A 17,361-nucleotide genomic window follows, 5' to 3' on the forward strand; every position below is an offset into this window, starting at 1 on the left:
ACTGCACAGTGGAACTAGTGTGAAGCAAAGCATTGCCAACCACAGTGCTACACTGTGAGCCATAGTGCCCCAATATCACAACACCCTTACTAACTTGAAGCAAGCCCCCAGTCAGCACTTTCAAAATGGAGATCATTGAGAGAGAGCCTCTGTAGACAGAATCATTGTGTCGGACAGAGGGACTATACTACTTGATTTGGGTAGCATGTCCTGCTTTGCCAGTGAGAAGACAATGTGGTGAGGAGCTGAGTGGTTGTAAGTGCAATACATCTACATCACACAGACAAGTCTCTGGTCCAGGATAACCATCGAAAAGTCCTTTTATTCTGATGTTTCTAGGAGGTCCTAGGAAACTCAGACACTGGTCACACATCGTAAGGACAGATCACCCATGTTTTTTTCCTGGAGCAAGACTTTTTGGGGCACATTAAGACCAGCGTTTTAGACGCCGGTCTTAATAAAGCCCCATAGCTAGTGGTGGTTCCTTAGGCCTCTCCATAACTTTAACTACCGAAAGAAAACCATTGGGGTACTTATATCGTAAAATTAAATAACTATCTTTATTAATCATTACAAAATATGAATAATGAATCAGCAGGCAGAAAAAGATACAACGGAAAATAGATACAGAGAGAGTACAGGGTGCAGCCACACAAAGTGGTAGATGTCTAGAATTACATGGATTATTTAAATATGGGGACCACCATATATCACATGCTGTTGCCTACCTCGTATTACAAATAAATAACCTCCAACAATGCCTGCTAGTACGCTATAAAGTATGTGCGTAAATCTCACACACAGCTGCTCTACACGCCCTCTAATATGGAATGATAAACCATATTTTCCGATAACATTCGTGGCTATAGTGTAACGCAGAGTGAACGCACATAAAGGAGTCCCAATAATACAAAGTGAACTAGTACAACCCCAATATAGATGGTACATAGGTGACTAAACCGCAGCGCTGTAAATAACGGCACACACGCACATGGTATAGGCAGTCCTACTCTAATAACCCGACATAAATCAAATAACACATGATAACATACACCGAGACATAATACCACCAATGTAGTGACACCCCCGGCTGGAAACACCGCGATGCGCGGTTCACCCCTCAAGGCTTCGTCAGGAGGTGATACTAAATAGAAAGCATGGGGTATAGATACCAGAGAGGAAGTGAGGCATAGTCAAATCACCTGAGCAAACACAATGAGTGGCACGAATCCGCCATGATGTACTGATCCATCGCTCAGCGCCTCCTCGCCACCAACTGCGCGGTGACGTAAATGGAGCACGTCCCAATGGAGCAGAACATGCGTCGGATCGCGTCAGTGCACCCACGTGATTCCCATCTTAAAAAGGGAGCACCCTCCACTACCAATCATTATTTCTCTTCAGCAAATGGAGAACATGAATAGCGGCACTCGCCATGTAATTCGGTTTGCAGCTTTATTCGCGTTAAGAACAGGAAAGTAAGGCACCGCACAGATGAATAAGGCAACAGCCGTTTCACGTTACCCGCGCTTTGTCAAGCCTCCCACAAGCGCAGGTAGCACGAAACAGCTGTTGCCTTATTCATCTGTGTGGTGCCTGTACTTTCCTATTTTTAACCAGAATACAGCTGCAAACAGAACATGGCGAGTGCCGCTATTCATTTTCTCTTCATTTGTTGAATTGGTACGGCTATTAAGCAGAGCACCACCGCATATCGCATGACAGTAGTGCAGGTGGGAGAATTTTTGGACATTTACCACCCCCAGCAGTGCCGACCCCATTCTTTTGTATGGACATTATTATTTCTCTAATCTGCATAACCTATAGTATTTCATATATAAATTATTCCATGTGCAAAATACCTTGAATAGAACGCTAATGCCATAATCATGATTAATATACAGGGTGCGCCATTTATATGGATACACCTTAATAAAATGGGAATGGTTGGTGATATTAACTTCCTGTTTGTGGCACATTAGTATATGTGAGGGGGGAAACTCTTCAAGATGGGTGGTGACCATGGCGGTACAATAAAATACATCATATCACTATACTGATCATGATTATATACCTAATCTATACAATACACACACTTATTATACAAAATACCATGATTAAAACCCCAATACTATGATGCCACATTATGTGCTAAAAGTGTCACACATTATTGCGTAATAATTAGTAACAAAAAGTGCTAAATAAAGTGCATATTGCTAGATAATTCATAATGCTGACATATACATATGTATACATCTCATAAATAATGACGTGAATTTTTTTTTTCCCCGATAAAAATAGCCATGTTTTTATATAACTAATGACAGGAAAAAAAAAAAAAAAAAAAAAAAGTGCTAAAATAAGTGCATCATGAAACCGATGCAGTCGACACACAGGAGTCTCGGAAAAAAAAAACGGGGCCCCGGTGGATGGAGTGCATCGCCCATAAAGTGAAAAAAGGGGGTGACCCTGTAAAATACCAAAGTGCAACATATACACTACAATTCTGTGAACCACAATCTCAAAAATGTTATATAGTGCGACCATGCGCATGGGATGCAGTCGAAACCCCAAACACACGGTTTTGTGGATTTCGGTGGATAGAGTGCATAAAACAAAATAAAAAATATTATTAGTGACCAAAAAAAAAAAAAAAAAAATTAAGTAAATCCTAATTATTTGCTAATATATTGTCCGCAGGTCATCCCTCGTTTTCTTGCTTCTGATTTAATTCTTCAGTTCTATTCCATTGTTTGACTACACATTCTACAAGCCTCTCCATAACTTTGGCAGGTCCTCCACCAGTTCTAAATGTAAGACAGCTACCTTGCCGTCTTACATTTAGACCTTTTTCTACGTCTGAAACAGGAGTAGAAAATAGTACATTTTAGGCCTGGCATGAGCGAGGCGAAGTCGCAGACTGCAGCGCAACTAGGTGTATTTCAGCTCAATAAATGACTTATTTTTACTACTACCACTACTACTACTTCCCTCATTTCTCCACAGGCTCTTTTCTGCAGTTCCAGATGAGCGGGCAGTCTTTTTCAGTGTGGTGTCAGATGTCTCCGGTACTGCTCCTCCTCTTAATCTTGGAGGTAAACTGCAGCTTCATCCCCCTCCTCCCTGCCTCACATTCACCAAACTATTGTAGACTGATTTTTTCGATAACTTATTTTTAAAATTTTTAGAGATTCTCATTTTAGAGATTCTCATTAGAGATTCACAGGTAACTAATTGTGTTTTTACATATTTAGGGTTAACCTCACCGTATCCCTTGGAGAAGATATAATTTACTGGGATTATCGGTCGTGCACTGAACTGCTCGGCATGGTTGATCAGGGCGTCTTTCATTGCCTCAAAACCGCACAGAACGATCACAGGTTCTGACATTCTCCAGACGGTGTATACAGAGCCGTATTCCTGGCTAAGCTGATGGAACAAAAAAAAAAAAAAAGTAAATTAACAGAAATATGCAAATATACTGTGTTTTCCCCAAAATTAAATTTTCTAAAAGTATATCAAGGATAAGTAACCAGATCAGCACATGCATTCATGCAGACAAACAGCTACATACCTCCACACTTTGCGTCATCATTTTGTTTCCCTTAGGCCAGTTTCACACTAGCACCAAAATCTTCCAGCAATGGAACAGCCTGCCGGAGTTCATTGTATCCAACATAGCTGGAAAGGGCCGAAGCACCGCCAGGCCCTAGTTGACTTGCAACAGTATTTGTCCAGTGATTGTCAGTTTGCAGTGTTCGCCAGCGAACACGTGCAGGCTGCCATCTTTAGTAAGGTAGACTCACCCGTCCGGCGATGCACAGGTAAGCCCTTACCTGTGCCGCAAGCCGGTCAGAAATCAAATGCAGTCACCGGGAGCAGGCAGTTCCGAGAACAGTCCGATGAAGGCCCCCAGCGGCTGTTCTCGGAACTGCCTGCTCCCGGTGATCGCATTTGATTTCAGACCGGCTTGCGGCACAGGTAAGGGCTTACCTGTGCATCGCCGGACGGGTGAGTCTACCTTTACTAAAGATGGCAGCCCACATGTGTTCACTGGTGAACACTGCGAACTGACCATCACTGATCCCCACCAGGTTACATTATAGTTAATGGGCTCCACGGTTGTGTGGAAGCTTGGCTGTGAGCTGGATTTCATCACCTTCAGACCGTGTTCACACCATAGTTAGTGCAGTGGTAGGACCCCTTGCCATGCTGAGAGATCGTGACGTGGTGCATGATGGGCTCCGATATCTTCCTGACAGGAATATATTGGCAAAAGTCTCAGCTTGTATGACTAGCTAGTATAGTCAGTGGCATATCCATTTGGTGCATTTTTTTCTGTGATTTATATAAATATATTTTCATCCGCACAATGCTCCGTTTTGTGTAGGATGCCTTTGTGGTGCATGTGGACCGCGCCGGCATCCTCCATTGTACGCATTTTTTGCTGGGGATGGTAGTTTGCTGCGGTCCACATGTGGTGAGACTGCTCCCCCGATGAGAAACACGCTACAGTGTTTGGGGTTTGAGCAGTTCCCCATATTTGCCACTATATTTCTGTGATTTTGTTTTACAGGTAGTATCTAGCCAAGTTCTATACGATGAACTCCTGCAGACTTTTCCTCTGCTGGAAGATTTTAATGCTAGTGTAAAGCTTTCCATTTTAAAGCCTTATTTTCCATGCTTTACTGCAACAAAGCAATAATTAAGCTTCTACCTTCCATGCGCTAATGCTAATCAGAGTTCATCAGCCCAGCTATAAGGGTATGGCCCAACGGTGGGACTGGCCATGTGTACACCCACCAGGACCATGGAATAGCAGACAGGAGAGGCCTACAGCACATGGGCAGGCAGAACTACACACACTTTGGCAGCTGAGAACACCAATCAGGTAGGAGCAGAGATACCAGCAGTCAGTGACCACTAGCAAGACAGCACTACAGGAGGAGTCTGTATTCCGACGGTCATGCCCATGGGCATGGACCGCCAGCATTACACCAAGCTTGTGGACACAACTTCCTAACACTTTACCAGAGCTTCTACATAATTCATTAGAAGACTATACAGATCTTGCTGTAAAGATAACATTTCCCATAATGGAGATCGTCAGACATTTATAAAACAAGGAATGTTGGGAGACTCAAATTCTGAACCCAATATTTAGCAAAAAATAGCAAGGCGCTCTGTCAGTCTATGAGAAAACCAACAAAAAGTATTATAGAAGTGATCGCTTCATTGACAAAACTCATTTTCAAGTGTTTGGAGTAGAGATGGCTTTGCGGTTCGCCCGGCGGTCGTTTCTCGGCCAACTTTGCTCGTTCACGATTCACATCGCCGCCTTCATATTCTTCTGCATTGCGCCAAACTTTGACTCATGACACATCAGATGGTACAGGACAGCCAATTGAGACGTTTCAGCACATGAACACCCTACCTTATAAATAAACCTGATCTGGCTGCCATTTTACATTCAGTCTTTTGCCAGTGTAGGGAGAGGTTGCTGTGTGGAGCAGGGACAGGCTGTTAGGGACACCAAACACTAGCTAATAGGGCCACAAAAGTCCTTGTAAGGACTGGTATAGGTGTGCTATCGATAGGTGTGACTTAATGAGAGGTGTGAAATACTTATAATATACTTTCTAACATAGAAAGTATATTATAGTGCATTTGTATTGTGCAGAGAAAAAATAAAAAAAAATAAAAAAATAAAAATAAAAAAACACACAATGCAACAGCACTCTAAACCAAAGTACAATAATGCCATAGTAATAGAAAATATTCTGGTGCTAATGCTACGCTTATTTTGTAAAATTGAGATTCTTGGCAAATACATTTTGTACAAAATTATTTAGGCCCGTCTGCCACACGTCAGAGTGATTTCCATCAGACGGGAACCTAACCCTAAGGCTGAATGCACACGGCCATGTTCCATAACGACCACCATAAAATCCAGGGACTGCAGCTTTTACATGCATGCTGGGTCCACTCAGTTTTAAAAAAATCATTTTTGGTGCCAAAATGGCCTCCATTAAATTTAGGGAATGCAGGTACCAACATGCATGCTTAGCCTACTCTTTACCTCTCCTGGTGACAGATCGCCCTGACATGTGGCAGACCGGCCCAAATTTTGTACAAAAATGTATTTGCCAAGTATCTCAATTTTACAAAATAAGCATAGCATTAGCACCAGAATATTTTCTATTACTATGGCATTACTGTACTTTATTTGGTTTGCAGAGTGCTGTTGCATTAGGTTTATTTTCATCTTGAAAATTACAGGCAGAGGAAGAGGCAGGCCGTGCCACAGGGGTAATAGGGGGTCAGGCAGGTGCACCAGGCCTGAGCCTAAGTGGGACGTTGGAGAAAGTGCGTGCAATTACGTCAAAGAACGCACCAGAGTTGGTCAAGTGGCTCACTCAGCCTTCCGCTTCTGCACCCTCCTCACTCTTGGCTGGGTGCACCTCCAAAGACACCACCACCATAACCCTCCACTCGAGTTAGAGGAATTATTTTCCCATCCATTCTCAGACCTTAGCGATGCACAGCCATTCTTGGCATCGGATCAGGAAGAGGAGGTAGCAACGGACGCCACCCAGCAGTCTGACGACAGTACCCATATCAGCCCAAGGAGGGTGGTCCCTGCTGTTGCTGCCTACTCTGAGATCTCTAACGTCAGTGGTGGTGAAGTTGACGATGATAACGTGTCAATGTCACGTGGGTGCCCACAAGAGAGGAGGAGGAGGGGAGGTCAGAGGGAGAGATGGACCAGCAGATAGGGAAGAGAAGGAGGAGAAGCAGGCAGAACTCGCAGTGCACAGGAGGCAAAAAGCATACTGCAAATATATCTGGAGCGAGCCATCCACCATGCACGGTCACATCTTGCGCTCCCAGGATGCTGTCACATGGCTCCGCAGTGTTTGCTTTATTTAACGTGTCCACTGCTGACAATAGTGTTGCCATCTGCAGCCTGTGCCGTCAAAGCATAGGTGAGTGTTGGGCTTAGCGCGACCTAGGTATGACCGGATTTAGAAGGTACCTGGCTTCCCATCACAGAGCCCAGTGGGAGAAACGCCGTCAAAACCCACAATGCCACACTCCCGGCGCTCCACGTCCTGCCTCTTCTCTCATTTGTCCTCCTCTCCACCTTCCACTGTCACATTCATCTGGCACAAGGCAGGCTTCCATGGCCCATAATGTTAGAGCGTAAAAAGTTGATTACGTCAGACAACCCTCTTTGCCCAACGGCGGACCGCTGGCTTGTCAGAACTGCTAGCCCGCCAACTACTGCCATATAAACTGGTGGACTCTGAGGCCTCAATGGAAGGTCCCCGGAAGAAAATATTTCTCCCAGAAGGGAATCCCAGAGCTATATGGCCATGTTCAGCGGCAAGTAAATATATCTCTGGCACACAGTGTTGGTGCCAAGATACATCTGACCCCAGACCCCCCTCTGACGGCAGGGAAGATACATAAGGTACTGCCCACTGGGTGAACCTTCTGACGGCCGTCAAGCATGTAACCTGTGCAGTGTCCCAGGGGGTCAGTAGTGTATGCTGGGCTTTGTAGTGCAAATGTACCCACTAACCTGGGATCCACTGTCGTCTTCAATTTCGGTCAGATACTGGAACAGGCAGATGATTAAAAGTTCGTGACGCCAGTGTCAATTAAACGGTGACACGCCGTGTAGGATATTGTAGAAGAACGAAGCAAGCACAGGATAGCCAACAAAAACTGGAACTTTACTGAATATCAGTTATAATCATACATGGACGCAGTTGGAAGCGCCGTTCCATGAAAGACAGTTGGTTTTCCATAAGAATACAGGTGGTTCTTGGAATTACAGAATGGCCGGTCTTAGCAATGTATAATACAGAGTGTTGATTGCAGGAGATGCAGTACAGGCGGCTTGCACACTATTCCTGACTGGTCCTGACACATGTGACTTTCTCTCCAAGGTCTAATGCCCTTTATCTGGCGTACCCTTGAAGCTGTCCTTATCTAGTACCTCCTCTGTTATCTTGAGTACCTCTTGCTTTATCTGATCGGCCTCTGTGGTATTCTGTGTCTTGGCTGATGGTTTGCTTATGCTGTCTCAGCTAAACGGATGATGACTCAGGAGGGGAACCTTTTCCTTGGATCCGGAACCCGGTTACAGGGCCTTTACTACCCTCTCCTAGCCGGCAGGCTTCAGGCCTGCTATGCTCTCACAGGCCCATAGCCTGGCCTTCACTCAGACACAGGATCATTTCTGACCTCTGCTCCCACTGTCTGTCTCCCCTGCTACTACTTCCTGACTGGGCCTTATATAACCTAGGGTTCCCTAGCTCCCTCTAGTGACTCAGAGCTGGAATGACACCCTAGCCGGCCTGCACATGCACCTTTCACAGTAACAGGAAAATACATAGCAGTACATTGACAAGATGTTCTATACCAACCTCCCCAAAAATACAGGGGGAACGACAATACCCAAGTGACCCTTCTGTAGTGACGGGGTATTACTCTCCCGTACACTACACCTGTGGCACCCGTGTGGATTTGGTGTTATTGCCACGGATTGCATGCAGACTTGCATCTTCTACTCCATCCTCCTCCTTCTCCACTGCGCCCCCCAAGCTCCCCAGAACCTATTCAACATGCCAGGTGAGACATTGCCATGCTGTGCTGCGGATGTTGTGCCTGGAAGCCAAGAGCCACACCAGTCCTGCACTACTTTCAACTCTGCAGTCACAGGCCGATCAGTGGCTAACCATGCTCAATTTGACAGTTGGTAAAGTGGTGTGCGACAACGGTGCCAATCTGCTGAGCGCGCTAAAACAGGGCAAAATGACACACGTCCTGAACTTAGTCATGTAGTGATTTATTGCCAAATACCCCGGGGTCCAGGATGTCTTGCGGCAGGCCAGGAAACTCTGGTCATTTTAGAAGATCTTACACGGCCATGGCTCGCATTGCCGACGGTCAGCGGCGAGACCACTTGCCCGTCAGACATCCGATTTGTGACTGCCCGATGCCACCTTGCATATGCTTGATAGGATGCTCCAGCAGCAACGTGCCGTTAACGACTACCTGTATGAACTCTGCAGCAGGACAGGTTCTGGGGGAGCTTGGTTTCTTTTCACCGCGCCAGTGGCTGCTCATGCATGACACATGCAGACTTCTGCAGCCATTTGATGAGATCACCAAACTGGTCAGTCGCAGCCAGGGCACCATCAGTGACATCGTACTTTACGCCTTCTTTCTGGAGCGTGAATTGCGTTGTGTCATTGATCAAGCCGTCGAGGAGCAGGAGCTGGAAGATGAGGAAGTTGCAATGCTGAATGAATTCCCAGGGGGGCTACTCCATCTGAGACAAGTCAGCAGGAGTCTGAAGGAGTCAGAGAAGGAGGCGCAAGGGCAGGCTTTGAGGGGGACTCTAAACTTTTCGGTGATCCCTGGTGTCTGTGGCTGGGGGGGGGGGGGGGGAGACAGAGGACGGCATTCTCCTGGGCGAAGAGCTGTAGCCAGGGCGCTCCACCGCTTCCAATTTAGTGCAAATGGGGGCCTTCATGATCCAGTGTTTAAACAGGGACCACCCGTATAAAAAGCATAAAGGGAAAGGACCAGTACTGGGTGGCTATGTACTTAGTCCCCCGGTACAAAATGGTGGACATGTTACCAGCATTACTGAGGGCTGTCAGAATGCAGCCTTTCCAAACCTTGCTGTGAGAGATGCTGCATTCTGCTGTTGCGGGCGCTGGCAGAGGAATTTCCACCCACAGCGAAACAGGTGCAGGTACCAATCTTACCGTGCCTGCATGAGGGCGGTTTGAAGATGTGTTGTCACTTTGGATAGGAGATCATTCTTGCAACCCACCCTCCGGATCCAGCCTTAGGGAACGCCTACACCGACAGGTGTCCGACTACATCGGGTTAACGGCGGATGTGGACGCTCTGAGAAGCGAGGAACCCCTTGACTACTGGGTGTGCAGGCTTGACCTGTGGCCAGAGCTGGCACAATTTGCCATGGAACTCTTGGCTTGCCCCTCGAGTGTCTGTCTTGTCCGAAAGGATGTTCAGTGCAGCAGAGGGGGTCATGACCGATAAGCGAACTCAGCCTAGCTCACAACAGTGTGGACTACCTCACATTTCTAAAAATTAAAAAATGAATGAGGCATGGATCTAGGAAGTTAACACCTGTGACGACCACATGTAATAGAATTTCCTCATGCCAGCCCACACATATCCGCCACCACCCAGAACAAAGAATGGTCCTTGTCTTATGTATATACAGTGGCATAAAAGGCCTTTTCTGTCAGATGAATGCCTAATTTTTGGGGCCTGTACTCCACTGGTAAAATTGTTATCCAATGACCACCTAATGTACCTCCAGCCAGTGGCGTAGCCATCAGGGAAGCGACTGCTTCGGGGCACAAGCTCAGATGGGGCCCCAGAGCAGTACTGAATGTTTTCATTAGATCTAGGCTGATCTAGGCTGCCCCTACTCACAACTGCTGCACTTTATAATAGCAGATGCCACTCACAGCAGCAGCGCTGGAGCTCCTCCCACTGAAGGTCCTTAGTCATCCTCTTATGGCCATGCTCAGGCTGGGATCCGCAGTACTGGCACACCACTTGCCAGTACCGCTTCCTGTTGGCCGGCAGCTTACTATGACATCAGCTGCCATCCAATAGCAGAACTTTATGGGATCAAGCCCCACCCACCAGTGTGAAGTTACTGTAGAGCAGGCTGGCTGCTCCAGCACACAGAGCTCTACAATGCCTGCCCCCTGCCCCCCCCCCCGAATAGTAGATTACTGATTAACCCCTCCACAAATCTTTAAGGTAGAGGGAAGAAAGAAAAAAAATGGTCAAAATAATATGGTTGCATAAGTGTGCACACCCTTAAAGGGATTCTGTCACCAGTTTTTGACCCCCACATTCAAAAATATGGTTATGTGCATGGTGCCCTTGTGATTCCTAATGTGGTCTTATAAGCTAAATCTGTAGGCTCATTTAGTGTAAAAAACATTTTATCTAACCTGTCATGCATCAGATTAAGGTGCCCAGGAGGACGCTCATGTCTCCAAGATGCCACCCACCACCGTTCGTGCCCAGCTCCTCCTTTGCTGTCATCAGCGATGTGCCCAGCTCCTCCTTTGCTGTCATCAGCGATGTGCCCAGCTCCTCCTTTGCTGTCATCAGCGCCGCCTTAGAATCCTTTTCAACGCCTCCGGCTCTCCCTCACTCCCCCCTCCTTCTCTAAGAGCCCGCGCGTGCGCACAGGCCTGTGCCTGATGCGCCCGTGCGGACTTCTCCATTCAGCTTCATTGAGCGAAGTGCGCATGAATGGAGAAGTCGGCACGGGCACATCAGGCACAGGCCTGTGCGCACGTGTGGGCTCTTAGAGAAGGAGGGGGGAGTGAGGGAGAGCCGGAGGCGTTGAAAAGGATTCTAAGGCGGCGCTGATGACTGCAAAGGAGGAGCTGGGCACATCGCTGATGACAGCAAAGGAGGAGCTGGGCACGAACGGCGGCGGGCGGCATCTTGGAGACATGAGCGTCCTCCTGGGCACCTTAATCTGATGAATGACAGGTTAGATAAAACGTTTTTTACACTAAATGAGCCTACAGATTTAGCTTAAGACCACATTAGGAATCACAAGGGCACCATGCACATAACCATATTTTTGAATGTGGGGGTCAAAAACTGGTGACAGAATCCCTTTAAACTAATACTTTGTTGAAGCACCTTTTGATTTTATTACAGCACTCAGTCTTTTTGGGTATGAGTATCAGCATGGCACATTTTGACTTGGCAAGATTTGCCTACTTTTCTTTGCAAAAACACTCCAAATCTGTCAGATTGTAAGGGCATCTCCTGGGCACAGCCCCCTTCAGATCACCCCACAGATTGTCAATCAGATTCAGGTCTGGGCTCTGGCTGGGCCATTCCAAAACTTTAATCTTGTTCTGGTGAAGCCATTCCTTTGTTTATTTGGATGTATGCTTTGGGTCATTGTCATGCTGAAAGATGAAGTTCCTCTTCACGTTCAGATTTCTAGCAGAAGCCTGAAGGTTTTGTGCCAATATTGACTGGTATTTGGAACTGTTCATAATTCCCTCTAGCTTAACTAAGGCCCCAGTTCCAGCTGAAGAAGAACAGCCCCTTGGCATGATGCTGCCACCACCATGCTTCACTGTGGGGATGGTGTTCTTTTGGTGATGTGCAGTGTTTTTGCGACACTTATCGTTTGGAATTCTGGCCAAAAAGCTTAACCCCCCCCCCCCCCCCCCGGTGGAGCGGCCAGTCGGGTGTGCGCCCTGCTGCTCCATTCGTTCTCTATGGGAGTGCTGGAGATAGCAGCGATCAGCCATATTTGGTGCTCCCATATAAAATGGGACATGCTAGTGGAACACCCTGATAAAAATTGTCAGACATTGTCAGAAAGGGCACCTTGGCATCACAAACATGCCTTTCAGTCAAATAAAAATTGAGGGTCATTTACTAAAGACACCCCTCTTAGGCCCCACACACTCCAGCCACATTACCTCAGCCCCCAGAGCGCAGCGACCGTTATCCAGTGCCAGTCTCCTGGCTCTGCGGGCTTACAGCCACTAGATGCCATTTCTTTCTGTGACTGGGGTTGTTACAATACCAAAATTTTGATTCAATTTCGGTCCCATAAAAAAGTATTACAATAATCAATACCACGCGAAATAAAATAAAAACGCCAAAAAAAAGCCGTGTGCATTCCGCATTTTATGGAACGTCTGACCCATAATAGAACAGTCCCATTTAAGGTGACAAAAAAATATAAATAGCGAATCAGGTTTTAAATTTTTTCTGTTACGGCTAATTTTTTTATATTTTAAATAGTTCGGACGTGGCCATACCTCATTTTTTTTATTGTTATATTTTTATATGTAAAGTTGGGAAATAAGATGATTTTAAATTTTAATATTTTGGCAGTTTTTTTTTTCACTTTTCATTTGATAACTATTAGCCCTCTTAGGGACTAGAACCAGGGATCTTTTAATCCCTTGTCCTATTCACTCTAATAGAGCTCTATTAGGGTTAATAGGACTTAAAACTGTCCCTGCCGCTTGTGCACACAGCGTCAGGGAGCTTACCATGGATGGCTTCAGTAGTGTCCTGGATGCCATGGTAACCGATCAGAGCCCTGCGATTTCACTGCTGGGGCTCCGATCGGAATGGGGAAAGATTCAATAAAACTGGTAATTTAGTCATTTATATTGCAGCTCATTCTGTGCTTTGAAGTCAAGGAGGTGGTCTTACCAGTGATGTGCATACAGAGAGCTGTCAGTCAGAGGGAAGGCGGTCAATCACTGGTAGGACCACCTCCTTGACTTCAAAGCCCAGAATGAGCTGCAATATAATTGAATAAATTACAAGTTTTACTGAATCTTTTCCCAAGAAACTATAGATAAATCTGCTAATCTCCTGCTGTACAACCTGCTTTCTGTAGCTTAAACTGCTTTTGTAGCGACAGGTTCCCCTTAACACTAGTCATGGCCATTATAATCATCTCCTTGGGCTCTTTGGCCTCAAGAATGCCATAGAGTTTGTTAAAGACATCACCCTTGATTTGCTCTAGGTCTCCTTTGTTGTATACCTTGATGACATCTTGATTTACTGTCCCAACTTGACACCACAATCATGAGTGTGTTGTCCTCAGGGCCATGCAGTGGTTTTTAGGCTTTGCTAGGCCCCAGTAATGATAAGGCTGCATATATGTATTAAATCAGTATGGGTAGGCCCGCTTACTCCACACTGTAGACATCTTCTGCCTCCTGTCCGCTATTCTCTCTTCCTGTAGGGCACGCTTGCTCTCCCCAGCTCTTCAAGGGCCCGCTTGTGGTCCAATCTATTCCCAGCCAATGGTGGCCTTTCCTGTGTTATTTAAGTTGTCTTCCCCTATGAGAAGGTGCCTGAAGTATAGATTCTTAGCTCACCTAGTACTGCTAAGGTACATTACAGTATTGTCCTGACTACTACCTGTTTACTGGATTGACCCTGGGCTGCCTGTCTGAAGTCTTTGTGCTATGTGCCCTGACCTACTGCCTGCTTACAGAATAGAGAAAACTCTGCCTGCCATTACCACAGCTTTTCCACTGACCTCACTCGAGTCTGGCCACTTGGTGCCAAGCACAAATGGCTCTTGACCCACCTGGGTGAGCTGTTGCTGACTAGAGAATGCTCTTAGCAGTAGCCCTGAGTGAATTCTGTACAATGAGAGTTCGTCCACATCCGATGGGTTACGCTTGACATCTAGAAGGTCTGAATGTCAAGGTTCAGCTATTTCAATAAAATCTTGACAAAAATGCTAAACCTTTAACCTGATATAAGAAGCCAATAATGTATAATTGCATTTGCCACCTTTAGCCAGGGGTCTCCACGTTCAAGTTTTCTGATGCAGTTTTTGAAACAAAAACTAGAAGTGGATCATAAAGGGAGAGCAAATATAAAAAAAGGACAGATACTGGTCTCCTGGTTTTGGCTTGACTTGAAACTACATCAGAAAACCTGAACATGTAAACCCAGCCTCAAAGCAATGGTTGTATGAAGACCACAATTATTTCATATTATGGACCATGTAGAAAACAATTCCATGTCCCAGATTCCCAGCCAGAACAGAGAGCTGCTCACAGCGTTCCATACTATGGTGGACCTGGTTCATCCATGTGGTACATGGTCAGACACAGTTGAAATATAATACTATATGCCCCCTGTAGCTAACACTCTAGTTTTTTTCTGCTTGTTCAGTGTCTGGACACAGCTTACATTTTAGAGTTGCATTTTGAGGACTCAGTTTGATTATTGGTATGGGCCCTTTAATGCACTCATGTCTCATTGTAGACACTTACCTTTTTGAAGTTCTTGAGATTTTTTAAGTCCATGTACTGGGGCGTCCCCAGCACAGGAATTGGGGTAGGTCCAGGAGGCAGCGACTTGTATCCATGCTGTCTGGACCATGATAGGAGAATAAAGACCGTGAAGAAGAGGACGAGAGAAAGAGTGAGGATGATGGACAGTACCATGTCTCCTGCAATTAAGAAGAATTCACAGGATCGGGTCAGTTATTCCATCTTTGTGCTCAGTGATCTCTAAAGTCAAACATCTCATCACATTAGGCCGACTGGGTGGAGCATTATTGTGCTGGATCACAGCAGCTGAGAGGAATTATAGGAAATTAGGTTGCAAGACAAGACGGGGTGAAGACCAAACATTTACATCATTGTAGATAAAAGGGTATTCCAGTTATATGAAGTTATCTTCTATCTACAGAATAGGTGATAACTATTTGATTAGTGGGAGTCCTACTGCTGGGACCTCCCCCACCAATAGTGTGTGCCCTGTACACCATAGTGCCCCTTCCTCCTAAAATAAACTGGGCAGCCAGTTGGGCATGTGTGCAGCTGCTCCATTAATTTCTATGAGAGTTCTGTAGACAGCAGAGTACTCAAGAAGTCTTCACGTTGCTCTGTTTCATTAGAGACAACCTATTCAACCCCTGAGGATGACAGGACCAAACAAGTTTGTCTACCACTCCACATTAAATAAAGTCTTCAAGCATAAAAAAATAAAAAATTATATGAAGATCTGAACATAAGAACTGTGGGGACACTTGGTAGACAAACTGTTAATGGTGCCAAATATACACCAAAGTTCACAAAATACATAACCATAAAAAAAGTAAAAGAATCCAAACAAGTGCCAAATCTTTGCAAGAACAGGTGGGGGACATCATTGGTGGCATATCCAGTGGCGTACCTACCAGGGTTCCTTTTTTTCTGACAGACAAGATTATTGATGTTTTCTGTTTTGGAAGAAAGTCTAATTTAATTATCTTTCCCAGAAATCTAAAGATAAGAAAATTAGCTTGCCTGACAAAGAAAGAAGAGAGACTATCCTGTTTTATGCCAGCAGAGTTAAGATATTCAAATTTATATGTTCTTCCCAGGAAGAGAGCAGAATACGATACTCATGACTTTTTTGTCCCCCTTATGATAAAGAGCACCACAAACACCACCCACTCCGAGGACAGTCAGCTAAGGAAGCCATTTTGGTTCTTTTGTCCTTTGCCTGGTTTGCAAATCTCATTGAAGGCTGCGTTAACCCTGGGTAGTAAATCCTAATGTTCCTGTAAGTTAGGGCTCATTCAGATGGCCGTATGTTTTGTTCCGCTTTTTTTGCTGAATGGTAGCGGACCCATTCATTTCAATGGGGCTGCAAAAAATGTGACCAGCACACCGTGTGCTGTCAGTATCCATTCCGTGGCCCCCGGAAAAAATGTAGGGCATGTCCTATTCTTGTCCGCAATTGTGTACAAGAATAGGCATTTTTCTATGAGTGTGGAACGCACATGGGCTGGCATCAGTGTTTTGCGGATCCACAATTTGTGGACAGCAAAACACATACGGCCGTATGAATGAGTCCTTAGGTGGCAGCTTGGATATTCTATGAGGGGGTTTGGTTCTCTTCTCCATCCTTTTCTGTGCTTATTTTTATTTACTGAGGTTTTCCAGAAAATATGAGTCCTAGGATGCTAGGTTTATATACAAATGTTTAACTTAATTGGATGTGTTTGTTTGGGTCCGAATCAAACTTCGCAAGAGGTTTAGTGAATTTGTTCATCTCTAATCTGCTCCTGCTAGGTTTTTGACCTGCAGCTGTATTTGCTAAAAAAAAATAATATTTAAGTAATTGAAATCACTGACCAAAACACTGAAGTGTGAACGTGACCCAACACTCCATCAAACCAGTGTTTCAGTCTCAGAAAGTGGTGCAGCTTGCACCACAATCCTCCACATTCCTGTGAAATCATATATAACAATTTAATTAGAAATTTAAGAAAAAAATTGTGCAATTGAAGTCCTGGCCATATTTCTCAAACAACTGTATGTCAAAAACAGGTGCAAAAGCTTCATAAATACAGTATTCAGGATACAAGTTCAAAAAGGTATACTAGGAAAGTGATCCAAAACTAGTTGTATATAAAATGTAACTTAATTTTATCTTCTAAAATAGATAGCCCTCAAGATAAATCATATTAGTACAAAAACAAACAGCCTTTTGTATAGTAGGAGAGGTAGTGCTGGCGGCATGTTTTAAATGGAAACAGTTTGTCCTACCGATCTACTGGTGGGTTCCAAGACGCAACAATTGTCTTGATAAAACAGGATGAGGATATCCCATGGAGGAGTAGAGTTGCTGCAAATAAATTGGGGATTGGGACTGCCTATCCCTGGTATTGCCCTCAGGTGGGGGTGCTAAACTGGCCCTGATAGGGCAGGTGCTCTGTGGTTAGGCTGACCAAGGCGACCCCGTCCGGAACCTTTCTCTAAATAGACTATTTCTTAA

At 45.3% G+C, this 17,361-nt stretch overlaps 1 protein-coding gene across 2 annotated transcripts in view; it reads right to left on the bottom strand.

Moving 5' to 3' along the window:
* Positions 1–17,361, bottom strand: part of LOC122939155 (cytochrome P450 2C39-like) — a 222,289-nt gene that overhangs the window by 118,897 nt on the left and 86,031 nt on the right. For both annotated transcript variants that reach the window (XM_044295155.1, XM_044295153.1), the window contains exons 2-3: positions 14,865–15,043; positions 3,267–3,429 (exon numbers count right to left, since the gene is read on the bottom strand). In XM_044295155.1, coding sequence (XP_044151090.1) covers positions 3,267–3,429; positions 14,865–15,038 — 337 coding nt within the window. In that variant the 5' untranslated portion in view covers positions 15,039–15,043. The remainder of the gene's footprint in view (positions 1–3,266; positions 3,430–14,864; positions 15,044–17,361) is intronic.

Source organism: Bufo gargarizans, chromosome 5, assembly GCF_014858855.1.
Source record: "Bufo gargarizans isolate SCDJY-AF-19 chromosome 5, ASM1485885v1, whole genome shotgun sequence".
NCBI lineage: Eukaryota > Metazoa > Chordata > Amphibia > Anura > Bufonidae > Bufo > Bufo gargarizans.